At 40.6% G+C, this 27,869-nt stretch overlaps 1 protein-coding gene across 1 annotated transcript; it reads left to right on the forward strand.

Moving 5' to 3' along the window:
* The first annotated feature begins 1,793 nt into the window (after nt 1-1,793).
* Nucleotides 1,794-27,834, forward strand: LOC140725435 (ubiquitin carboxyl-terminal hydrolase 47-like). The gene is made up of 15 exons (XM_073040886.1): nt 1,794-1,908; nt 2,611-2,713; nt 4,227-4,342; nt 5,296-5,384; nt 8,766-8,897; nt 10,537-10,632; nt 11,825-11,962; nt 18,013-18,145; nt 18,278-18,309; nt 20,861-20,987; nt 21,120-21,151; nt 24,006-24,131; nt 24,942-24,958; nt 25,288-25,343; nt 27,242-27,834. The coding sequence occupies exons 2-15, from the start codon at nt 2,682-2,684 to the stop codon at nt 27,409-27,411; spliced, it is 1,296 nt and encodes a 431-aa protein (XP_072896987.1). The 5' UTR covers nt 1,794-1,908; nt 2,611-2,681; the 3' UTR covers nt 27,412-27,834.
* The last annotated feature ends 35 nt before the right edge of the window (nt 27,835-27,869 follow it).

The raw sequence follows: 27,869 nt of genomic DNA on the forward strand, positions 1-27,869 counted from the left end.
AGGCATCATGATCAACATGGATGACATGGGCAAGAGGCCTGTATCTGAGCGATATGATTCCAAGAAATCTCATTTATCCAGGCTTCTCATTAAGTTACTTCAACAGCACCTTCTGAGCCAGCGAGTTATATAACCATACAACAATTACAGCACGGAAACAGACCATCTCGGCCCTTATAGTCTGTGCCGAACGCTTACTCCCACCTAGTCCCACCTACCTGCACTCAGCCCATAACCCTCCATTCCTTTCATGTCCATATACCTATCTAATATTTTTTAAATGACAGATGTTATACCACCCGAATAACAAATACAACTCTTAGCACAAAAAAGTCTTGTTTTCAGCTGATGTTGTGATATCATCTCTTATTTTCAGCACCACCTCAGATTCATTGGGGGGGAAACTTTGCCCCTGACTCCACCATTCAGCTGGACCCTCTCAAAATCCCATTCCATGTTTGGTACTCTCCTGATTTGATTCAGAGTGAAATTTACTGAGGATCTGCAAACTTCTGAACAAACTTAATCAGTTGTCAGAATTGACCCTGGAGTTCAGCCCACCAGCCCGGTGTTTTTGTGCATAAGCACCCTTGGTCGCCTGACCGTACGTGTGTCATTTGCGGCCTGCCAGCAGTTTTCAGCTCTCTGGGGAGGTTGTCTCACCCCTACCAGTTGTCAGCAATGTCCTATCGGCCAATTAGTTTCCTATCCGAATCGCTTAACTTCCTTCTCGTTACAACTCGGCTGCTAGCACTTGCAAGAGGCCCAGGAATAAAAAGACTTGCGTAACTGCATTAAGTTTTGTGTAATAGATGCATTCAAAGGCTGGTGAGGTGGATTAAAGTCGTCCTCCGCTCTCACACACGGAATTGGATGGCCAATACTACTGGGTCCAGGACATAATCGATGGGGTCCCCGCTCCCGAAATCCAAATCTAAACAAGTTGGTTTTAAATCCCACCTGTAAATTCCGGCGGCGACAACTGCCTATAAAGCAATATTTCTCTGTACAACATGATTGTAAAGACGAGCACAAGTGGGCACCATAGTATACTAAACCTGTAACTTCCCTGTTTTTTCCGCTCTGTAGAGACCGCCCCATGGTTCAGAGAAAGTGAAACAGAAAGTGTTAACTATATATATATACATGTATAGATGCTAACAAGTGACAGAAAGGCATTAGTAGAAAAGTATATTCGGCGCCAATATCCTGAATAAATGTTGCAGCTTTCAACCAGTAATTCGAGATTATGTCTATTTCCAGAATTTTGAGGTGGCTCCGGCGTTGCGTTTACATACCGATAGTGCTTGTCACGCTCTATTTGTTTAACTGGCTCCAAAAGTCTGTCGGATCTCAATTATGAAACGTAAGTTACCCTTCACCATTCACGTATTACTGTAAAGCCAAATCTTTCGCTTTTGAGTTCTTGATAAAATGTATTCTCTGGTTGAATTTAAGCATGATGCGTTGCAGAAACAGTTCTCTCTCTCTCTCTCTCTCTCTCTCTCTCTCTCTCTCTCTCTCTCCTCTCTCTCCTCTCTCTCTCCTCTCTCTCTCTCTCTCTCTTTCTCTCTCTCTCTCTCCTCTCTCTCTCTCTCTCTCTCTCTCTCTCTCTCTCTCTCTCTCTCTCTCCTCTCCCTCTCCCTCTCTCCCTCTCCCTCTCCCTCTCCCTCTCCCTCTCCCTCTCCCTCTCCCTCTCCCTCTCCCTCTCCCTCTCCCTCTCCCTCTCTCTCTCACCCCGGTAAGGCGATGAAAGCAGCGGCCCTTTGTGGAGGGGGGGTGGGGGCGACGGACGAGGGTGAGAAGTCAATTCGAAGTGGAATAGCACGTCACAACTCAAGGATCAGCATTCAGTGCTGGACGAAGAAGATGAAAGAACGCGATCAGTAGTTATACCACATTCATATTGTAGGTGTTGGGCGTCATTTTGAAAGTTCTCAAATGATCTTCCACTGCCCTAGTCTTTCATCCTCCGCAAGAGTTTCTGTATTACTGTAACACTGAACTTCGAACTGCTCATTTCACTGTTTTAAACCTGGTAGTCATTTATTCAACCTTTGCACTCTTGGAGCTTGACGTTCCCTGCATAATTCTCAAAAATGTGCCATCTTTCTGTTTCCAAACTACTGTTTAATATCTCTTCTCTTTGGGTCTGCTTCAGTTGCTGGCGGAGAATCTCTAATACTCTCACACTGCAGTTATTGAGTTAATTGGTGATGGTAAATTGTCATCTGATTGGGTTAGGGTTAATTTGGGGGTTGCTAGGCTGCGCAGTTCGAAGGGTTGGCGGGGCCTACTCTGGGTTTTATCTCAAGCAATCTACAATAAAATGTATATCATCTTCTTTTACCCAATTATACTTTGCCCTTTCACAAACAAGAGAAATCTGCAGATATTGGAAATCTGAGCGATGATTTCAGGCCGAGACCCTTCAACAGAACTCTTCCATAGATACTGCCCGTCCTGCTGAGTTCCTCCAGCATTCTGTGTGTGCGGTTTTGAAACGTCCCTGTTTATCATAAAGCTTTTTGCTAAACTTTCTTACATTGTGAGGATTGTTATAAGGAACCATTATTTAACTTTTCCATTTTCTTCCTGGTTTTATTACAGGTAAACATTTTGTTGGATTGAAAAATCAGGGGGCCACGTGTTACCTGAACACATTACTTCAAACATGGTTCATGACCCAGGAAGTTAAAGAATGCATTACCAAGTAGATTGAGCATTGCATAATGACTACTCTATTTTATATAGAAATAGTGTGTATAAAGGTACTTCAGTAAGAAACACTTAGAGGGATATTAGCCGAACAAAGGCAAATGCAGCTAGCTTAGATGTGAATCTTGGTCAACATGGACCAGTTATACCAAAGATGCCATTTCTACACTGGAGGACACAGTGTTTTAGGAAAAATAAATATCCAGATTGATAAAAAGTTTAGAACTTAACAGTTGGTGATGAATGTTTAGTTGGAATAGGGAATGCAACCCAGGTAACCACAAGTCAGGAATTACTGGAGGAAGGAATGTAATGGTGATACCTGTAAGTTCAGTATTTTTATTCAAGAATAAGACAAGTACAGAACATGTCGAATTAGTCAGCAGCTCAGGGTGGTCCGATTGGGGGAGAATGCGAGTTCATGGTTTACAGCAGCAGTAGTTTCTATTGCTTATTGATTATACAGTCATGATTGATTAACTCAATTCTAAAAATAATGGGGGTCTTAGGAAAGTACCATTTATTCTGTAGGTACAGGTCCATTTCAAGATTAAAAAACTGTACCATATTGATATTTGTGGTGGCCACATCATTAGGAAGAAGTTCTGAGTTCAATGATTTTTTGGAAGACACTGGTAAAATCATCATTGTGTATTTGTAAAGGGAAAACTTTAAAATAATTGGCTATTTTTATCAAAGAGGTAACACATAATGTGGGTCAAAGTAAATTTATTACTAATGTACATAGATATATCACCAAATACAACCATGAGATTCATTTTCTTGTGCAGATATACTCAATAAATTCAACAACCATAATACAATCAGTTAAGACTGCACCCAACAGGGCAGACAACCAGTGTGCAAAAGGCACAAACCTTGTAAATACAAAAGAGAAAAATAAATGATAATGTGGAGAACATGAGATGCAGAGTCCTTGAAAGTGGTTCAAGAGGTTGTGGGTACAGTTCAGTGATGGGCAAGTGAAGATGAGTGAAGTTATCCTCTGGTTCCAGAGCTGATGGTTGAAGGGTAATAACTGTTCCTGAACCTGGCTGTGTGAGTCCTTGCATTCCTGTATCTTCCTGATGGCAACAGGAGCAGAGAGCATGTCCTGGGTGTGGGGGTTCCTGATCATGGATGCAGCTTCCTGTGACAGAACTCCATGTAGATGTGCTCACTGGCAGGGAGGGTTTTACCCGTGATGGACTGGGCTGAATTCTCTGCTTTGTTATCAGATTTTCAGTGCAATGGCAATGGTGTTTCCATACCAGGCCATGATGCAGCCAGTCAATAAACTCTCCACTACACAGCTACAGAGGTTGGCTCGAGTTTTAGATGTCATCCTCAATCTTCGTAGAGGTGCTGCCATGCTCTCTTCATAATTGCACTGAAATGCTGGGCCCAGGACAGGTCCTCGGAAATGATAGCACTGCGGAGTTTAAAGTTGCTGACCCTCTCAAAGGTTTTAAGTGATGTAAAATTTCACTGTTTCATATTTTTTGCAGCTACAAAGAACAAGATTCATTAATTTGCGAGTTGCGTTCCCTTTTTGAACGATTATCAAATGGGAAAGAACGGTCCTTGAGCACAGTACAGCTGACCTCCCAATTGAAGTTGAATGGTAAGCAATAGACACATCCATGTTTTCATTAGTTAGCAGTATGCCAGTTTACTGATTTAAAGAAAGTTTCTCAAATCCATAGCATTCTGCTGCTTGATATATTTATGATTGAACTCTTCCATAGTTGGGGTCAGTTTTGTGGACTCACAAAAGAAAGGCAATTCGATGAACTAAAAATGGTTTCAAACTCCATATGCTCAGCGAGTATATGTGTAAATTAGCTTGGAGTTCCAGTTACTCATCAGGGTTGAAATAATAGGGTGGCACAGAGGTTAAGTTACCAGAGATCTGGTCTCACCATCCAGAGAGCTGAGTTCAAATCCCATTGCAATATTCATTTTAAAATTTAAACTGCTGAATTTCTTATGGTATTTATCGAGATTTGCAACTGTTAGCTGGCAGATTTGGGTATTAAGCAAAAGGTGAGATCAGTATAACATCCCCAGTCTGAGTGACGGAATTACCATTAGTCCCAGAAGTTTCCTGCTGGGCTTCAGCAAGACCAGACAGAAAGTGGTGGAAGGGAGGAAGGGAGGATGTGCACAAGGAGTCCGGCCAGGATGCCCATAAACCAGAAATTTACCGGTGGTACATAATGCAATAATTGTTGTCCAGACACTCAGTGAGGGAGTCACTGAACAAATAAATAAATAAAATGGGATTTGTGTAAATGGGTGGTTGGTGCAGACTTCATGTACTGAAAGGATTTCTGCAAATACATAGCAAGTATTTCAAGTTGATGATCTATCATCAAAATCTGATGGAAGGTCATCAACCTGAAACATTGGCTCTACTTTTCTCTCTCCAGGAAGGCTGTTTGACTTGCTGAATACCTCTCTCATAAAATTAATAATTACAGAAACAGTACCTGGGAAGTTGATGCTAATATAAGCAACTGTATTCTTTGAATTTGTATGCTTACTTTAACAAATTTTTTAAAACATTTTGTGTAGTTCACGAACAGAGAGATATAGAGGAATGTTTTCGCAGTCTGGTGAACAAACTGAATAGCAAAGTGGATCAGGAGCATAATATTCTGAAGGTAAAATTGATCTGTTGTGATACTGATAATCGATTTGTTTTTAAAATGTGTCTTGGTTTACCTGTAATTCGATCTGTACTTTTCAGTTTAATTTTTTTATTTTCTTCTTTAGCATTATTTCTGTCCAAATATCTGTCATTCTTTACAACCTATTTACTTAAATGTTCCTGCAACTGTTTGCTCACGCATTCTCCCACGGTCTAGAACATAATGTACATCATTTTTAAATGTTTTTAAAATCCCAGGTAAGATGTGAAGCCAAGTGGTTGAGTCATCTACAATAACAGCAGGGAAAAGATGGTGGGACAAGTAGATGGAAAGGTTTAGAAGTATATTGGCCAAATACTTGCAAATCGGTTTAGTTTGTATGGACTTATTGGTCAGCATGGATCGATTGGGCCAAAGGGCCTGTTTCAGTGCTGTATGACTGTGTTCAATGAACGATTTGTATTGCACTCATAAACTGATTTTTATTGATGCATTTCTGCCATTGTTACAATTCATTCACTGATCTGGTCTTACTCTGTCAGAGCCTCTTGACTATTCATGTGCTGACCTTCCAGAGAGTGACCCACCTTTATGGCCTCCTCTCCTTCAGTCAGCACAAATTTTGATCTCAAGCACACACAATGGACACAGAGTGTCTGACATTCCTCAAGGTTAACCACACCACCTTTGCACAGTGAAATGTTCTGTCACTAAAAAGTGCTGAGAAAGATGGAGGAAGGAAACACAGGTAATTGATTGATAATTATCTATCACTATACCTTTATCACCTTTGATCACTTTTATTATCTCCCTGATGAAAAGTTAATCTACTCTTCAACATATTTATTGAATGTCTGTCTTATGCTGTACTCCTGGAAAAAAGTGATATTTATTCCATCAGTCATTTTTGTAAGGCAGTTATACAATTCTCACAACATCAGTCAGTGATTCAAGTCTTGAAGTATTGATAGGCCATGAATTCTCCAGGTAACAGAGTGCACTAGTCACAGCTTAATCACCATCTATAAATTTACTGATGACACAACTATTGTTGGCAGAATCTCAGACGGCAATAAGAAGATAACAGGAGTAAGATAGAGCCTGGTATAGGCTGGTTGAGTGATGTAACAACAATCTTGGACTTAATATCAGCAAGACCAGGAAATTTATTGTGGACATCAGGAAGGGGGAGTTAGGAGAACACTGTGGTGAACTACATATACCTGTCTGGACTGCTCCTGTGACTCCTCCCACAGACCCCTGCTGACTGCTCCTGTGGCTCCTCCCACAGACTCCTGTATAAAGGCAATTGAGGCCTGAGGCCTGAGCCCGGCCTCATTCTCCAGGATGTAGTGTTGTTCATTCTTCCAGTCAATAAAAGCCGATATCTCGTTTCTTACGTCTCAGAGTGAGTTATTGATGGTGCATCAAACACATCAGTCTTCAGCGTCAGAAGTGAAAAGGGTGAATGGCTTCTAGTTCTTGAAAAGAGGGAATGGCTTCTAGTTCTTGAAAAGAGGGAATGGCTTCTAGTTCTTGAAAAGAGGGAATGGCTTCTAGTTCTTGAACATCAACATCTCAGAAAATCTACACTGGGCCCATCACGTTGATACAATCATGAAGAAGGCTGCAGAGTTTGAGGAGATTTGTTATGTCACCAAAGCCTCTAGCAAATTTCTGCATATGTACTGGGGAAAGCATTCTAACTGGTTGCATTGCCACCTAGTGTGGAGGCTCCAATGTGCAGGATGAAAAGGGGCTGCAGAGGGTTGTAAACTCAGCCAGCTCCATCACGGGCACAAGCCTCCTTCCATTTGTGGACATCTTCAAAAGGTGGTGCTTCATGAAGGTAGAACCATCATTCGGGACCCTCACCATCTAGGACATGCCCTCTTCTCATTGCTTCCATCAGGAAGGAGGTACAAGAGCCTGAAGACCACACACAGAATTTTTAGACAATCCTCATAGAAGGATCAGAAGTAGAGAAAGTGAACAGTTTCAAGTTCCTGGCTGTCATTATCTCCGAGGACATAACCAGGACATAACATATTGATGCAGATATGAGGCAATCCAGTGGCTATATTTCCTTAGGAGTTTGAGGAGATTTGGTTTGTCAACTAAAACACTCAAAAACTAGAAATGTACCGTGGAGATCTTTCTGACTGGCTGCATCACCGCCTGATATGCAGGAGTGGGGCACTGCTGCACAAGATCAAAATATATAGCAGAAACATGGAAAATCAGTCAGCTCCATCAAGAGTACCAGTCTCTGTAGTATCCAAGACATCTTCAAGGAGCGGTGTCTTAGGAAGGCAGAGTCCATCATTAACAATCTCAACCAGCCAGGACATGCCCTCTTCACACTGTTATGACCTGGAAGGTCATCGTCATCAGGTGCTGTGCCCAGTTTGAGCTTTGTCTGCCATGGCCCACACACTCCGCTTTCGAGTCAAGTGGATGAAATTATTGGTATTCATTTCCAGTTCTCTGGCTGCTGTGTCCATCACCATTGGTCTTTGTCTTCCTCTTGCTTTCTTCCCTTCAATCTTTCCCATAATTACCGTGCATTCTAACTCCTCTTTCCTAATCACATGTCCAATGAAGTTATTTTGCCTTTTCATGATCTCATATATTAATTCTCTTTTTGTTTGCTCTGTTTATGACATCCTCGTTAGATATTCGTTTCATCCGTGATATTCTTTGCATCCTCCTCAAAAACCACATCTCTGCTGCCTCATTCGTTTCCTTATATTGCGAGATTCTGAACCATATAACATATCTGGATAAATGTAACATTTCAATACTCTGAGGCATACCTCTGAGGAAAGAGGTACAGAGGCTAAATGACACACACTCAGTGATTCAGGAATGGCTTCTCCCCCTCTGCCATCCGATTTCTGAATGGACATTGAACCAGTGAACACGACGTCCCTACTTTATTTCCGGTATTTTGCTCTATATATTTTAATGTACCTATTTAATACACATATACATATATATGTACAGTAATTCAGTTTGTTTTCAGTGTTTATTTATCATTATATCACTGTACTGCTGCTGTAAAACAGCAAATTTCACAACAAGTATCAGTGATGTGTAACCTGATTGTGATTCATGAGAGCAATGATTCCAGTGTCACAGGGAGAACGATGGCCGGTCACTTCCTCCTTGTGCCACACTCCTGTGAAGCTGAACAAGAGCAGCCAATTAGTGTTGTTGCCAAGGTATCATATTCACGTGGTGTTCATCCCTTAAGGATATTTATTGTACACCTTAATCAAACAAATGAGGAATCAGAATTTTTGAGAGCAATTTATAAAAGTATCAGTTTTCTTGTATTAAATTCCAACTGATGGATCACAGGCTCAGTTCTCATTGGGTTATGTCTTGTAGATTTATCAGGTCACCATGTTTAACTCATTGAAGTGTTTAAAATGTGCAAAATCCATGGATGAAGACACTGTTTTCCTGGATATACCTCTATCTGTTTGCTCGGCTAATGCTGCAGAAAAGTTTGATTCCATGGTAAGTTAAAAAATTACAAGGAAAATAAGGTAAACTTTTCTTAAAAATTAGAGTGATTGATTACTTTCCTGCAGTGAGTTTGACATCACATTTTTTTCTTGATTCCATGAAGTTGAGTCTGGACAATTTACAAATTAACAGTTTCACAATAATTGATGTTTAAAGCAGTGTCAAGTCTTTAGACTTCTATTTTTGTAAATTCAAGAAGGATGGGATTGTTAACATGAGGAACTTTGGAAGCCACGATAGCGTAGCGGTTTGAGCGATGCTCTTACAACCCAGGACGTTCTCGTGTTTGGAGTTCATTTCCGGCACCGTTCTGTAAGAGTTTATACGTTCTCACCGTGGATTGCATGGGTTTTCTCCTTTTGCTCCCACAGTCTGTATTGTACGGGTAGTAGGTTACTTGCTCATTGTAAACTGTCCTGTGATGAGGTTGGGGTTAATTGGGGTTGTGGGTTTGCTGGGTCAGCATGGTTCGAAGGGCCAGAGAGGCCGACTCCACACTGTATCGCTAATTAACTAACTGAATGACCACCTGTATTGTTTCTTAACTCAAAACATAAAGTACTTAATCCTAAAAGAAGAGAGTAAACTATGAAAAAAAATTAAGAACACCTAATCTCTTTTGACCTCACATGATCTTGCATAATTATTCTTTTTTTAAATTAACTTTTCGCAAAGTGTTGAGAAATCAATTGGCTAGTTTTGTAAACTATTTGGCAAGTTGATGCATTCTGCATAGAACATCTCCTGGAGAGTAGTGGCTGAATTGGAGTTTCCCAGTAGTTATGATGGAAAATCTGATCACTGACCTGCACCAGCTTAGACTTGGGACAAGTCTAAATATATAGAGTTACATTTTAGTGAAAGGGGACAGTGCTGGGTGTTACTACAAGTATAATTAATTGTCAACTTCAATGTTCTGGAACATTTTAACTATTTTAAGCATTTAGAATTAATTTCTAAAATAATTACTTCTCATAATAGGATTTTTTTGTTTACTAATAATTTTTAACTGTAACTGACTGTGAAAATCAAAGTATTTTCACACATTAGGCAGCCCGGTACATCAAAGTTTTCAGATAACAATTATGCCACACCTGGGCCTTGTATTGGTCACCTCCAACAAGGGAGGCCAACCATCTCGTCTTAATCTCCAGTGGTATTGCCATTGACAATTTGCCTATTATTAATATACTAGGTTTTAGCATTGAGTAGAGGGTCTATTTGTTCCGTAACTCCCAGTCACAGCATGCATTGAAGCCAATACAACAGCTGACTAAGTGTTTAAGAATCGGGACTCCATGGTGGTGTAATTGTTAGTGCGACCTTACTACAACTCAGACGTCAGAATTTGGAGTTCAGTTCTGATTCCATGAGTAAGATATTTGTACATCCTTCCTGTAAGCATGTGGGATTCCTCCGGGTGCTCCAGTTTCCTTCACATCCCAAAGGCATTCTGGGTAGTAGGTTAACTGGTCGTGGTAAATTATCCTCTGGTCAGGCAATGGTTAAACAGGTGGGTTGCCTGGTGATGCAGCTCATTGGGCTGGAGGGGCCTGTTTCGAGCTGCATCTCTAAACAGAATAGACATGATCTGGTACCTTTTCTCTATCCTGTTCCTTTCTTCTTAAAGGAAAAGAGTCTTGAACAGTTTTTGAAGGAGGAAAAAATGGAAGGTGACAACAAATGTTATTGTACCAACTGTGAGATGAAGACTGAAACATCATCAGTAAGTATTCCAATCAGTCATCCTGGTATTTCTGTAATTCTTCATGCTGCAAATCAGAGGAGCAATAGAAGCAGCTGAATGGTAAAAATAATATTTTTTCCTGGACAAATCGTTTCCTTGAGCCCTTTAGTACTGCCAGATGTCAGTGCAATGTCTCCACTGGTGAGACGTGTCAAGTACATACAATGTGGAATTCCATATGAAATGTATTCACATGAGGATTTACAACACAAAGAGTGTCATGGTCCGGTCCGAAGTCCGCATTCCGGTTCACAGTCCGGTCCGCGGACTCCGGGTCCTCCGACTGTCCCTCGTTTCAGCATGGACTCAAGCATTTGCACCTGATGCTCATCTTGGCTCGGTTGGGCCCAAACATTTGCACCTGATGTCCATCTGTTGGCTGTGAATGTAAGGGTTCTGGGAGTGAGTGTAGTTGTGGGGCGGGGTTTGTCTTGTCAGTTCTGCTGGGAGTAACCTATAGGTGAGTTCTTTCAAGTAAGGCATGGATTTGGCTGTTCTGTAGCCTGCCAAGGTTACTGGCTGCCTTGAGGCCACCCTGGACCAAGTCCTCTCCTGTCCCCTGCCTCTGTTGGGTAAGCCAAGCTGGTTTGCTGTTACCCTGTGGTTGGTTCTGTCCTTTCCTGTTCCTCACCTCTGTTGGGTTGTGCCCTGCGACCTGCCCAGGAGTCCCACGACCTGCCCGGGAGTCCCGTGACCCACCGAGGAGACTAGCTCCTAGAACCCAAGTCTCTAGTTGGTTCTGTCCCCTTCAGTCCCTGCCTCCGTCAGGTAAGCCAGGCTGGGTTGCCATTACCTTGCGGTTGGTTCTGTCCCTTCTTGTTCCTCGCCTCTGTCGGGTTGTGCCCCGCATCCTGCTGGGAGTTCTGCAGCCCACCCAGGAGGCTACCTCCAGGAACCCCAGCCTCTGGCCAAGCCTCACGACTCCCAAGCCCTCCACAAACGCCACAAACTCCATGAACGGCATGAACTGCCCTGTCCTTTAGCTTTGTCCCACCCTGTTCCCAGTACTTCAGTGTCTGCATCCTGCTTTTGGGTCCATTCCCAACACCCTGCTTATGACAAAGAGTGAATGGCTGCAACATTTGAAATGTATAGCAGAGATTTGCTAATCTTCAGCTTTGCATTGATGAAACAGGAAAACTAAAACTCATCTCTACCTTACATTTTTCAGAGATACTATTTTAAGCACTTGCCACAAATTCTTACATTTCAACTGAAACGCTTTGAATTCGATTACAACTACATGGCATTTCAGAAAATTACAGACTGCATTACTGTTCCCCCTGTTTTGGAATTTACAAGATCTCAGGTAACATTTTTGTCATTAGAAACAATACTTCAGTTTAAACTAATATTGAATTTTAAATTGTGGTGCATTCCAGAATGTTGTAATTTGCATCGTGCAAATATATGGATCGTATGATTAACTCAGCAACCCCAGGGGATTAAAAAGCATTGTTCTGGATTATGGTTGGCAGTAACTATCAGGTAGTTCTTTGTGGTACGGTTTTTTAATTTTCCACATTTCTTCATTGTTAACAGGAACTCTTAGCTAGTTACTGTTGTTTCTTTCACTCCTTGTTGGTTTTGTTTTATTTGGAATTTTAATATTTGATGTATCAAATATTAATAAGAATTAATATTCAGTTTTATCTCAGAGTTTGGAGTGTTTCAATTTTTCTCAGAGTTAGAGTTTGGAGCGTTTTGATTTTTCTCTGAATATTCACTGTGTTTGAGGTTGGAAATAGAACTGGGGTAATGCAGTATGTATGGCTCTGATACATCCAGTGCTAGATATTGTAGCTACTCAGGTCTATTTTGCCTGGCTTCCATATTTATGATACCTGGGCAACACAATGCTCATACTCTTCATTCTATCTAAAACCATGTGATCTCTATAGGAGGTGAGAAAGAACAGAACTGTGTCACTGATAGATTGTGTGGTTTCAATGTTTGATCTCGTCAGTCTGTCTTGTGTTGTCAAGACTCTTACAAAACACATTTAACTGTGATTTTACAGCATTTGCCATGTGAGATCATTGGTTGTACCTGTCTAACCACTGAAATTAACAGAAACAATATTGCTGGCACATGATGCTCTCATCTGAGGGTACCTTCAGTGACAAAGTTGAAACTATCCCCTGGTATTTACAATCACATTAATTTTATACCTTAATTGAAGTTTACTTTTATTTACAGGATGTTCATATTTAATAGTCTAAAATTTACATTGAACAGGGTAAGATATGCATATAAATGTATTCATGTTGTAGGAATTTGTGGCTCACTTGGAGAGTATTTTCTCATTTAGATGGGGGTTGCATGCACGTTTTTATTTGCAAAGTGCCACGAGATGGCATAAATCCCTGTGTAAGAATGGGAGGAGAAAGGATAGGGTAATCTTTTCCATACAAATACATTTATTGTTCAATATTTGGAAATGTAGACTCAGTTGTAGCATTCTGGAGGCAACTATTCTTCAAGTGTTTGATCACAACAAGCTACAATGCGAACCAGTGTTTGTACAGAGCTCGGCAAACAAGGACCCTTTTAGAATTGCAACACACACAAAATGCTGGTGGAACACAGCAGGCCAGGCAGCATCTATAGGAAGAAGCACTGTTGACATTTCAGGCCGAGATGTCGACAGTGCTTCTTCCTATAGATGCTGCCTGGCCTACTGTGTTCCACCAGCATTTTGTGTGTGCTGCTTGAATTTCCAGCATCTGCAGATTTCCTCATGTTTACCCTTTCAGTCTTCACCATCACCACTGTCAGCAGCAGTAAGGTACCATGATGAAATTATTCATTTCAGCTGCTCAGTTAATAGCAGAAACATACTGAGGTAGTCTTCACATTGAATGATCACCTAAAATTAAAATAAATTTCACAGTAGATGTCTACTGTCCATTGACCTACCAGCGCTCCCTTAATATTTAGTCAAAGAAAAGTATAGCACAGAAACCCTTTGACCAATCTGGTCCATCCTGAAATCACTTAAACTGCCTACTCCCATTGACCTGCACCAGGACCATAGCCTTCCCCTACCCCTACCATCCATGTACCTATCCAAACTTCACTTAAATGTTGAAATCAAGTCCGCCTGCACCACTTATGCTGGCAGATTATTCCACGCTCTCATGACCCTCTGAGTGAAAAAGTTTCCCTCATAAAGCTTTCTTTAAAATTGAAATACCTTGGTTGATTCAAATTAACACCAATGTCACTGGGAATGAAAAACAGGAGGGATGTTTAAAGGGCCAGGCAAAGATAATGTTATTTACATGATTGCCAAAGTTACAGCATTCCCCATTTTGCACTTTCTGAAACATTTTTGGAATGCTTAATCAGAAGCATTGATTGATAGATTAGGTACTTAATGAGATGTTTCTTCAAATTCCACAAGTGTTAGCTCTGTTTCAAGGAATAAATGACATTTAAAATGAAGAGAATCCCACATTCCTGTGTTGCTGAGTTCCAATTTGATTCCAGATTAAGTTTTATTCTCATTTCAACCCTTGTGTTTGTATGAAATAAAACAGTTTTACCCAATAGGGTTATTAAGGTATAGTTGATTAACCATACAAAGCACAGAAAGACTTGCAGGAAATTTTAAGCATGCCCTCATTTTTCGATTGTGACAAGCCAACAGGAAATGAAACAGTGTCAGTGGGTAATTATGGTGTGGTTTTTGTGGTTTGGAATCTGCAGAACATTGATTTGAAGTACTAGATGTGTTGGAACTTGTAATGTATTAGAATGCGGACAGAGGCAGATTAGATTACCCAAAATGAGCTGCAGATCCTGTTCAGAAACTTGGTGTCGCAGTTGGACATCTAATATTCTGCCCTTTTATAGGGGAGTAATGCCCCAATTAACCACTGTTCAAGGGCTTTGGAAGAAAGACAAAGTTCCCTTTCATTCCTGGGAGTCCAGAAAGGAACTTCTATGGATTATGAAGGAAAAAATCCTGAGGCAGTCAAAGGTTTGTTGGAACCATCAGGAACAAATCACCTGCTCTGAAGCTGCAATTGGAAGAAACTTGATTGATCTCATGATTATGAGACCGTCAAAAGCTTTTTAAGATGTTTGTTACTCTCTCCTTTAGATCAGTCAGAGGAAGTTTCTAAAGACAAGGAGGTAAGGTAGCAGAAAATATTGAAAGTGGGCTAACGTCCCATCTATCTTCTTTAACAAATACTTGTAGTTCTTTCTCCCACTGTACAATACCAGTACAATGAAATCTACCCATGCTGAAGTGATTCAATAAACCTTGTGGATTTGTATCCTAGAAGTTATGCTGTCAAGAAATGCTTGCAGATACCAAACAAAAAGAACCTTCCTGGCCAACATCTGTCAATCACCAAAGTGGAGAGGGAGTTCCATCAACCCCAGTCCCTGACAATTTGCTGATCTGCTTCTGCCTCCTACTAAGTTCCACCACTTCTCTGATTCCAGCTCCTCACTTGCCTCTGCCAGACCGCATATCTGACATACAGCAACAACCTAAACCATGATTTCCTTCAGATAAACATTCCTCCAAACTGAGCAATGTGATTTGTCAACTAAATGAATGCCTTTGACATATTTCAATTCTGACTAAACCATTAATTTAAGAGTAACAGGATTAAGGCATTGAATTGACATTAGAAATTCAAGAAGCCAGGCTGAATGTCTTTCAATTATTTATGTTACCTTTTCTTACCAAGAAGTTAAATTACACAACTGCTGCAAGATATTTTAAGCTAAATTCCATTAGGTGCCATTTTACATCTTTAAAACCTGTCTGAAACTGATTTGGGGTCAGTCAGTGGCTTTTCTAAACTAATCTTCAGTTTCTTCATAGTTGTGCTCAATTACGTTAACTGTGTCAATGGGGAGCTGAGAGTGTTGTTTTCTAACACAACACTGCATGCTATGGTGCTTAAGATTGTGGGCATAGAAACTCCAAAGAGTAATTGACCAAGATTTTTTTTTCCATTAGAAATCTTGAGATTTTTTGCAGTTTTGTGATTGGATTGTAATTTTCTTTTAGGGAGATTTTTGGTAAGCTTGGATGTGTCAGTCTTGTTCGTGGGTTGGGTGGCGGAAGAGAACCATTTCACTTTCAATCAGCTGTCAATTTCCTCTATATTTTGCATTTGATGTGATGATACTTGAGTCATTGTAGGTTCTACATACTTAAAAACCTGATTATGTGATATGTTTTATTCTCCAATTAGATTTGTACTCAATGTGCAATTAACATTTGAATAGAGTTTGTCGTAAATATTCTGTTTAAATTGCCAGTCCACTTTTTTGTATATAGACTTGCATATTCTATACCTTGACTGGTTATTTCCCAGAAAAAAATCAGTTGGCAACAAAAGTAATCCTGAAATGCACTCGCACTACCATTTTGGCAATGGTGCAAAGTGGTTTTGACAAACTTGTGGAGTTTGCACAATATCTTGCAGCAGTTGAGGTGATTTAATGTGAAGGCCAAGAGTTGGATTTGGTTGTCAGAGTCTGTTGGTGACGCATGCCATTTGTAACACTTTATAGGTAGTGGGAGCTTATCCCCACTACCACCCCTGGCCGTGACAACCTCGGGAACTCAAGCAGACAAACTGCTATTTAAAAGCGTAACGATTTCTGTGCTTCAATGAAACACAGAACAAATATCAATTCTTCTACAGTATTATAAAACAATTCATTCCTAATAGTTATCAACAGAGAAATTCATCCAATATGTGAGTTCTTTTGATGGAGTGTACAGCAATCGCTCAGTGCATTGCCCTAGGAGGCACTCGTATTGAGATTAATGGGAAGGGAGGAGCAGAGCATTGTGCATCCTGACCATCTGAGGTCTGTTGGTTAGGAAGTCCCACACCCTGCTTCCCAATGATATTTATAGACCAATGAGTAGGAGTTTGTTCACCAACATCATTGAGCCCATAGTGTTGAATGCTGAACTGGAATCCGGAAACCACATTCTGACATGTGTGCCCTTGTTTTCTCGGTGTGTCAGGACCGGGGGCATGACAGATGCTCTGACATCGGTTGTGGAGTGATTCTGTTAATGAGCATCATGGTGAATGTCTAATAGAGCAGGAGTGGAGTTTTGATATGTGCCAATACCAGCTGTTCAAAGCACTTCATGACTACTGGCATCAGTGTCACCGGTCAGTAGTTGGTTAGTTCTGAGGTGGAGAGTACTTTGGTATGGATGATGGTGGCGGATTTGAAGCTCGTGGGGGGTCAGCAGCCTGGATGAGTGAATCGTTGAAGATATCCATGAAGGTGTCAGTGAGGTGGTGTGCACACTCTCTGAGTACTCGGCCTGGAATGTCATCTGGCCCTGGCATCTAACGTGGTTTCCCTCTACAGAGTCCTACTCCCGCCTGTTGCTGTTACAGACACTGGCTGCTCTCCTGGAAAGTGGGCAGCTTTCGTGGATGGCATTGGATTGCACTCCACAAAGCGTGGACAAAAGATGTTTAGAGTATCAGGGAGGGATGCATCACCGGTACAGTCAACACAGTTTTTCCTTGTGTAGACTATAAAGCCGTTGATGCGGTGGGCAGTTTTGGCTTGTGCGAGACATATTCTCCCAGGAATTTAAAACTGCTCGCAGTTTTCACTGCTGTGCAGCCAATGTGAAGAGATGTGTGAGTTCTCTCTAAGTCGATGACCATCTCCTTTGACCTATTGACAGTCAGGAAGAGGTTCTTTGCTTGGCACCAGGCCTTGAGTTCCTCTGCCTCCTCTCCATAGGTCATCTCGTTGTTGGTAACGAGCCCCACCAGGGTTGTATCATGGCGAAGTTAATGTGATTACTCGTGTGTTTGGCTGAAGGGATGATGGTGGCTGGTTGCTTGATGTCCAGCCTCATACACCAGGATGCATTATTGGTCAGGTGTTCCTGAATTTCTTGTGTGAATCCTGTCATTTCCCACTCGCTGCCTGAGATGAGGTTTCTCCTGGCTTCTCTCAACTGCGCAATAAATAAATCAGTGGTGCATTCCACAATGAACATAAACACCATAGGTCATGATAACATAACTACCTCAAAGACTACAACAAATTTTTGAGATAACATGAGAAAATTTCCAACAACTTCCAGACTGGGAAAAACAACAACCAACTAATATATTAGAATATTGGGCAATTATTGCCTTGTGTCTGGAACCATGTGTTGGTCAGAATAAACAATGTACTGAGTGCATTGGAACATGGAATCTATCAGAATCCTGGAGCACTGCACACAGGCAAATGAATTTCTCTCAGCTAAACTGTCAATGAGCAGGACATCCCTGTTAAGGGACTCTGTTCAATTATTGAAAAATTAATATCCTGATTTCTTGCATTCATGCTCAGACACAGTTGAATAATGCCAGGAATAATTGTCATGTGGATTTTGTTGAAGAAAATGTAACACCTGTTCAGCATCAAGAAGTGAATCAGGAAGATTCTGAGGTGTTTACAGGAAGAAACCCTGAGACCCCTCAAGGTACGTTGGAAGCTGCAGGCACAAAGCATCAGCATGGCTGGTGGGCTCGAGCACGTGCTGCAAGAAACATGACTGACCACGTGGGGATATTCATAAACTCTTCTGATGTGTTTAATTCATTCTCTCCTTTAGATCACTCACAGCAAGTTTCCACAGGACAAGAGGTAAGGAAGCAGCAACTATTGAACATGAGCAAGTGCTCTTCCATTTTTTTTAAATTAAACCACTCGCCATTCCTGCTACAATTGATCCCTTCTCCCACAGTCACTGAAATGCATCCAGGCTGGGTCCATTTAACATCTTTGTGTAATTTTACTCTTGATATTCACCCTGCACTCCTTCACCTTTAACAGCCCTGTGAAATGATATAGTCCTTTTCACACAGTCCACAGCTCTGAGGAATGTTACCCTCTCCCCTTCCAGCTTCTGAAAAACGTTTGGGATGTTTTCTCACAAAAGGTCTCCGTCAGTTGAAGAACAAGCGAGAGAAATCAGTTAGCATTTCAAATGTCTATAAAGTTCTTGTATACACACACAGTAACTCTGACCACACCCCCCCCCCCCCCCCACAGTATTGAATCTCCCAAAAGCCACTTCCCCACAGGGTAATTTACAGAAGCCAATTGAGCCGGCCAGCATGTCCTTGGGATGTGGGAGCAAGCCAGAGTGCCCACAGTAATCCCATGCAGAGTGTTTGCAAATTTGATGCAGACAGCATGAGTGGTCTTAATCAGTGGCCAGAGTCACTGGAGCTTTGATTCAGCTCATTGGGACACATCAGCACCAATATATTTTGGCCCATTTAATGGTTGCCATAATCAGCTGAATTCCATGGCAATAGTTAAAAAAGGATGAGGAAGATAAACTATTATTTAAAACAGTAACAAAGTATGTGTTTAAATGAAACTCAGAACAAATTATCAATTCTACTACAATATTATAAAACTATTCATTCCTAATAGTTATCAGCAGAGGAATTAATCCAGTGTACGAGTTCTTTTGATTTAATGTACAGCAGTGGGCCACACCCTGCTTCCCAATGATATTTATAGACCAAAGAGTAGGAATTCATTCACCAACATCATTGAGCCCATAGTGTTGAATGCTGAACTGGAATCCGGAAACCACATTCTGACATGTGTGTCCTTGTTTTCTCGGTGTGTCAGGACCGGGGGCATGACAGATGCTCTGGCATCGGTTGTGGAGTGATTCTGTTAATGAGCATCATGGTGAATGTCTAATAGAGCAGGAGTGGAGTTTTGATATGTGCCAATACCAGCTGTTCAAAGCACTTCATGACTACTGGCATCAGTGCCACCGGTCAGAAGTTGGTTAGTTCTGAGGTGGAGAGTACTTTGGTACGGATGATGGTGGTGGATTTGAAGCCCGTGGGGGGTCAGCAGCCTGGATGAGTGAATTGTTGAAGATATCCATGAAGGTATCGGTGAGGTGGTGTGCACAATCTCTGAGTACTCGGCCTGGAATGTCGTCTGGCCCTGGCATCTAACGTGGTTTCCCTCTACAGACTCCTGCTCCCGTCTGTTGCTGTTACAGACACTGGCTGCTCTCCCGGAAAGTGGGCAGCTTACGTGGCTGGCATTGGATTGCATTCCAGGAAGTGTGGATAAAAGACGTTTAGAGTGTCAGGGAGGGATGCATCACCGGTACAGTCAACACAGTTTTTCCTTGTGTAATCTATAAAGCCGTTGATGTGGTGGGCAGTTTTGGCTTCCCGCTGTGGAGCCCTCCTGTCTGATGCAGTGTGGTTTCCACTCCATGCACTGTTGCAGCATGTTAGGATGCTCTCTACTGTGCATCTGTAGAACGATGTGAGTACAGATCTGCACAGTCCAGCTCTCTTCAACCTCCTCAGAAAGTAGAGGCATTAGCCAGCATTCATGAATGTGTAGCATGTGTTCTGCGACCATGAGAGATTGTGCGAAACGTGTTCTCCAATGAATTTAAAACTGCTCGCAGTTTTCACTGCAGTGCCACCAATGTGAAGAGGTGTATGAGTTCTCTCTAAGTTGACGACCATCTCCTTTGTCTTGTTGATGGTCAGGAAGAGGTTGTTTGCTTGGCACCAGGCCTTGAGTTCCTCTACCTCCTCTCCATAGGTCATCTCGTTGTTGGTAATGAGCCCCACCATGGTCTTATCATGGCGAATTTAATGTGATTCCTCATGTGTTCGGCTGTAGGGTTGATGGTGGCTGGTTGCTTGATGCCCAGCACATATGCCGGGGCATGTTATTGGTCAGGTGTTCCTGAATTCCTTATGTGAATCCAATCATTGCCCACTTGATGTCTAAGATGAGGTTTCTCCTGGCTTTTCTGAGAACTGTTCAATCTCCATGCAGGAAATAAATCAGTGATGCATTCCACACTGAACTCAAACACCATAGATTATGATGATATAACTACATCAAAGCCAACTATTTACTTTTGAGATAACATGACAAAATTTCCAACAACTTAAAGACCGCATAAAACAAGAACTGACTAATATAGTAGAACATTGGGCAATTGTTGCTTTGTGTCTGGAACCAAGTGTTGGTCAGAGTAAACAATGTACTGAGTGCATTGGAACATGGAATATATCAGAATCCTGGAATTTTCCCAAGATAAACTGAGTGATCAGGACATCTCTGTTAAGGGACTCTGTCTCATTATTGAAAAATTAATATCCTGCTTTCTTTCTTTCATGCTCTCACACAGGTAAATAATGCAGAGAATCATTGGCATCTGGTTATTGAGAAAGATGGAGACACTGCTGATCAATATCAAGAAGTGAATCAGGAAGATTCTGAGGTGTTTACAGGAAGAAATCCTGCGACCCCTCAAGGTACGTTGGAAGCTGCAGGCACAAAGCATCAGCATGGCTGGTGGGCTCGAGCACCTGCTGCAAGAAACATGACTGACCACGTGGGAATATTCATAAACTCTTCTGATGTGTTTAATTCATTCTCTCCTTTAGATCACTCACAGAAAGTTTCAACAGGACAAGAGGTAAGGAAGCAGAAAATATTGAACATGAACAAGAGCTTGTTTACATTTTTTTCAATAAACTGCTCATAGTTCCTGTTACAATAGATCCTTTCTCCCAGTTACGAAGTCACTGAAATCCACCCAGGCTGGATCAATTCAGCAAATCAGAGTAATTTTATGTCACTTACACATGGGTAATTTACAGAAGCCAATTAAGCTCACTGCTAGCATATCCTTCGACTGTGGGAGTAACCCAGATTGCCCAGTGATTCCCATGTGGAGTGTATGCAAATTCCATGCAATAGCACGAGAGGTCTTAATCAGTGATCAGTGTCACTGGAGCTGTGACTTTTGGTAATTGGGCAGATCAGGAACAATATATATTTGCCCATTTGAGCGGCTGTCCCAACTAGCGGACATTTCATGAGAATCATTAAAAAGGAATCAAAAAGACAAATTACTATTTAAAAGAGCAACAAATTATGTATTTTAATGAAACACAAAACAGCTGTCAATACTACTGCAGTGTTACAAAGCCGTATTAGTCCCCAATAGTTATCGACAGAAAAATTTATCCAGTGTATGTTTTTTTTTAATGTAAATGATAAAAATCAGTGCAGATTCCTAGTATAGACAGTGTACTGTCTTCACACAATGCTTTTGGAAAATTGCATCCTCCAAATCTTCAGTGTCACTACAATATTCAGATTGATTGTCAAATACCTTCAAATTCTGTGTAGTTCTTAACTTTCTGAAGTAGTGAAATTATTTCATTTTCACTTCCAGCAGTTTCTGGAATCTCCAAGCCTGAATACTTTAAACATCAGTCAGCAAAGCAATTCATAATTGACTTGCTCCTTACCTCCTGCCAGCTGTCAGTGACAAAAATTGATGTTTTTTCAACAGAAGTGCATGTAACGGATACTATTTAAAAACTATTTGCACTAGGCATGGTATAGGGGCTAATGGCCACAGGTGGGGGGAACCTGATGTTGGGGTGGAGGAGCAGTTGTGCATCCTGACTATCTGAGATCTGTTGGTTAGCAAGTCCAATACCCAGTTGCACGGTGGTACATTTAGACTGAGGAGTAGGAGTTTGTTCAACAAGTTCTGTGGAACAATGATGTTGAATGCTGAACTGAAATCCAGAAACAGTACTCTGACATAAGTGTCCTTGTTTTCCAGGCGTATCTGGGACAGATCCAGGCGTATCGGTCATAGAGCGGTTCTGTGAATGTCTAATGAGGCAGGAATGGAGTTTTGGAGATGTGCCATTGCCATCCATTCAAAGTGCTTCATGATTATTGGCGACTGTGCCACCATTTTGTTCTGAAAGTGTAGATTTCTTTTGTTCAGGGATGATCTTGGCTGATTTAAAACGTGGGGGCAGCAGACTGGATGAGTGAAGAGTTGAAGATGCCCATGAAGGTGTCAGTGAGCTGGTGTGCACACTCCCTGAGTATTCGGCAGTTATGTTGTCAGTAGTGGCCATTGTGCACAGCAACATACGCCAGAGTTCAGTACCAGACAGGTGTTCCTGAAATTTTTGTGCAAAGGCACCTTTGCCCATTTGATGCCTATGAAGAGGTTTCTCCTGACAGCTCGGAGAACTGTTTGATCTCTGTGATGTAAATATATCAGTGATGCATTCCTCACTGATATAAACAGCATTGCTTTTGAGCATGTAACTACCTCAAAGGCCACAACATATTTTTGAGATAACATGAGAAATGGGCAAAGTAACAAACAAAATGTATAGTAGAACATTGGGCAATTATTGCCTTGTGTCTAGAACCATGTGTTGGTCAGAGTAAAGAATGTAAACAAGGGAACAGCAAATACTGAACATGGACATGTGCTCTTCTAACTTTTCTTTAATAAAACACTCACAATTCCTGCTATAATTGATCTTTTCTCCCACAGACACCAAGTCACTGAAATCCATCCAGGCTGGATCAATTCAACAAGCTTTGTGCTTGTTACTCTTTATATTGGGCATGCACTCTTTCATCTTTAACAACTGTGTGAAATGATGTATTCTTTCTCATTCACTCAAAAGCTCAGAAATATTACCGTCTCAGCTTCTGAAACATTTTTTGAGTTTTTCTCAGAAAGCTGTCATTGGAAGACCAGGTGGTTAGCTTATTAGGTTTTCAATGAAGTTTTCCTTTGTATTCGACAAGTTTTATTTTGGTTTCAGGATCTAATATTTGAGGAAGGTGGAAAGATTGGTCTCCTCATACAAGCAATTTTTTTGCTATGCTTTAAGTATAATATCCTTATTTTTTAACTTAAGTAAATATATTTTCAGGCTAAGACAATTACATAGTCTTATACAGAGATAAAGTCAAAGATACATAAAAATTAATGCTGAACAGTGAATCAAAAGATGTGGATTTCTGTGTAAATGACATTGTCTGTAAAGAGAAATTTTTATTTCTTCAGTATCCTTCAGCAAAAATCCTTCAACAAAGTACCACAAATCTGACATACATATTGAAAAAATTTGTAAATATTCAACTGGTTAGGCCACAGCTATGAGAAGAGAAACAGGACTCTGTTTCTCTTTCTTCAGATGCTGCCTGACCTGCTGAGTATTCACAGCATTTTCGGTATTCAGTTTCATCTTTCAGCTGAATTGTGTCCAGTGCTTCTCAGAAAAGTAGCCATTTTCCAAAATGATTACAGATATTGGCCATCCCTATATTGTGGTAAAGAAGTTACTTGGTCGACCAGAAAATGTTGAAGATGTCTAGTCTGCTTGATGGCATCAAAATTAACTTGGTTTGTTCAATTGGTCTGAGGTGTAAATACAAATGACTGGCCAGAAAAGTAATATTAATGATACCTTTTTGTTTGCATTTCTCTGCTTTAGGAGAAAAAATATGAACTGTTTGCAATATGGCACCACAGTGGAATCTATGGAAGTGGCCACTATTATGCTGAAATCAAATCAAAGTCTGGTGACTGGTACAATTTTAATGATGAAAATGTTAAAAAGGTAAAAATCTTAAGAACAGAATGAAAAGTTTTCTAATCCACTAGTTGAGAGTTCAAGGAAAAGTTAACACATGGTCTGGCTGTGTTTCTATTCTATGGTATTTTCTCAGTTTGTGTTCTGGAATGAAATTAAGTTACTTCAAAAGCAGCATTATACCTCGCACAAAGAGACATGAGTATATTGTTGGAGGTTAATCATCCCAGTCATACGGTACAAGATTACTGTAGGAGCTGAGTTGGAAATTTATTTACTTAGCTCTCGATAATTCCATGCCAGCTTGTTTTGGAGATCAAATGTAAACATTTATAATATTACAGGATTAACATTAAAGACATCAGACTGATCATGTGAGCTACCAGACAGTGGCTTTTTCTTTATTCATTTGTAGAATGACATTGTCATTGTCCCTGAGAGAGTGCTGAGTCACCTGCTTCGTCTCTGCACTCTGAGTGTACCTGTTTCTCAATGCTGTGAGGTGGAGGGTTCCCAGAATCAGACCCAGAAATAATGTAAAAATCATTATATATCTCAACTGAGAGAGTGAGCAACTTGGAGGGAAAATATTTTAAAATGGTCATTTTTATGTCTTTCCCTCTAATAAAGAATGTATAGGATTGAGAAAAGCTCTCGGATAAACTTCCTCAGAACTGAGACAGGCCATTATTTCACTGAATTTATTGTTGATGATCATTACATTTATTGTGTTAGTGCTTTTAGATTTGAATTTGTGTCATATAACTTCAGACAGTAACATTTTGATTTTTTTGCATGTTGTCCATGAATATTTATTCGTCATGACATTTCATTAAGGAAAATATCAATCTAAGGTAATGACCAAATTTACTTAAAGCATAATCTATTGTGCAAGAAATTTTAACAAGTATTGTTACATTTTTTCTGAAAAGACATTACACTTAAAAGCAATCAAAGAGCTTGCAGTTCCATATTGTCTATTAGATATATTCATAATGTGATAACTTGTTTAGTGAAGTAGAAATTTTTAAGTGTATTTAAATTGACCTACAAACCAGATAGAAGGGCCAAAAACTGGGAAATTATAAAAGCTGGTAGGAACAATGTACATATTGATCCATATTGTTAGAAGGTATATTGTATGCTCTCTTTTTTAAAATCTAAATTATTTAATATTTTCCAGTTCCAAAACTGCTTACATGCTAATGTACAGACTGACTGATACAAAGCTCAAAGCAGGTACGATGATTTGTAGCATTCCCTGGTAATAAATTTATCATTGACTTGCATACTACCATGCAATGCGTTTATAAATTCTGTTGATTATAGTATTGTAACATCGTTTTGTGTTCTTGCTTTTTCATGCATTTTGATGAACCATGAGGTCCACCTCAGGATAAACCTAAAGAATTTCTAACTTTTTTATTAATTGATTGGACAGAACAACATACAAAATGCTGGAGGAATTCAGGAGGTCAGGCAGCGTCTGTGGAGGGGAATAAACAGTCAACAATTCAGGCCAAGACCATTTATTCCCCTCCATAGATGCTGCCTGACCTGAGTTCTACCATCATTTTGTGTGTTCCTCTGGGTTGCCAGCATCTGCAGAATCTCCTGTCTGCTTCCCTCATTCTCTTTTAATACTTATGTGGACACATAATAAGGTGATGTTGTCCCTATTTTGTACAGTAATGCTACTTTCCATTCTATTGATGCATCACATTTGTGATGCTGGTGATAAATGGATTTTAGTGTTGTCAAATATCAAGATGTAGATAATAGAATTATCTTAGTTCACACTACTAGTGATGCTTAATATAGAATATTAAATAAATTTTGGACATCTTGATATTCTCAGGCACTGAGGTGCTGAGTTTCCTGAATTACTTTGATATTAATGACTCTCTGGAATGGTTTAAACACCAGTGTGGCCTTAATATACATTTTATGCAAGATGCCAGCGTGCAGAAAAGTTGAGCCACCACTAGGAATGCCTACCAGTGGATCATGAGCGAATGATTATAAGTAAAATTTTCTGCCAGTACTGTTTAAGGAAGCTGACACTATTTGACCTAATGCTATCATCAGCACCTGCTTATATAATGTTAAACAGTGCGACTGGTGGGTAGTGTAGAAGGTGGGACATTGACAAGATACAGAGCAATCTACAGAACACTAGTTACATGATATTTGGAATATTGTGTTCAGTTCTGGTACTCAGCAGGCTGAACGGCCTGTTACTGTGCTGTGTCTCTCAGAATCAGCTTAATTACCACTTACATAGGAAATCTGTTGTTTTGCGGCAGCAGTATGGTGCAAGGCAAAAATTTCTTTAAAAAAAAAAATATATATACTGCTCATGGGTTCACAGAAAATTCAAATCTTTTGGCAGAGGAGAAGAAGCTGTTCCTAAAATATTTCAGGTTCCTGTCGTAGTATTGAGAAGAATGCATGTTCTGGATTCTGAGGGTCTTTAAAGCTGTATTTTGCCTTACTAAGGCACTGCCTTTTGAAGATTTCCTCGATTATGGGGAGGTTATGTTGTGAGGACGCTGGCTGAGTCTTCAACCCTTGTGGCGTTTTCAGATCCTGCACATTGGAGACTCCATACCCGATGATTATGAAACCAGTCAGAATGCTCTCCGACATACATCATAGAAATTGCAAGAGTCTTTGTGATGTGCCCATTCTTCTCAAGCTCCTAATGAAGTAGAGTTGCTGGCATCCCTGCTTCATGATTACATCAATGTGTTAGGCCTGGGATATGTAGATCCTATGAGATGTTGACACCCAGAAATTTGAAGCTGTTCATTGCGTTCTACCGCTGTCCCATCAATGAAGACAGGTGTATCTTCTCCCAACTTACCCTTCCTGAAGTCCACACTCAGCTGACATAGAGTGCTTAGTCTTTATGAATCTATAATAATAATAATAGTTAACATGTTTCTGAACATTTATAGACTGTAATTCCAATTGACAGAGCAAGTAGTGTCTGAAACAGTATAATCTGTGATTTCCAGACTTCAATGTCAATGGACAAAAAATCATGGCAATTAATCCATTGACGACCTGTCACAGTGTCTGTGTGCTGACAGCTTCAGTTGGCAGATATTCTGACCTGCTGCTTCATCTTGCAGAGGCGAGGCTCCGTGAGCAGAGGCAGGAAGATGCGTATGCTGGAGGCAAGCGGAGGCGAGAGGAGGCGAATGCAAATGAAGGGCATGGTGGAGGCAAGCGAAGGCGGGAGGAGGAGGAGCAGAAGGCGAGGCATGATGGAGTTGAGAGCCAGGGAATTCCCGATGTCTGATTGATTTACATGCCAAGCCAAATTGGAAGATTCGGGTACAGGCCCCAGAGCTATCGGAGAGCGAGCAACAACCCGATGTTTGGACAATTTAATCAGTGATCTAGTCTCTTATGATCCAGATGTCAAACATTGGACTGGGCACTTCTGAGTGCAATTCACCACAACACGATATCTTCCAGACAGTATTTACATAAATGGTGATATCATTAATGTGCACAATGCTCATCTCTTCATTAACAATTGAAATTTGTGCAAAAAATGTGTAATCTACAACCGTTCTTTCTCTTTCACACTACTAGTGAAGAATTGAAATAATCTGTCCCAGTTTAGAGTAGATCTTCAGTTGAGAAGTCATGAGAATTATGTTCTTTTGAGGATGATGTCCTTGTATTTTTTATTCAAATACAAGCACTTGTAAAATCAGTTTTTATTTGTAGATTTACCATGCCTCTCCACCA

This window comes from Hemitrygon akajei, chromosome 3, assembly GCF_048418815.1.
Source record: "Hemitrygon akajei chromosome 3, sHemAka1.3, whole genome shotgun sequence".
NCBI classification, from domain to species: domain Eukaryota; kingdom Metazoa; phylum Chordata; class Chondrichthyes; order Myliobatiformes; family Dasyatidae; genus Hemitrygon; species Hemitrygon akajei.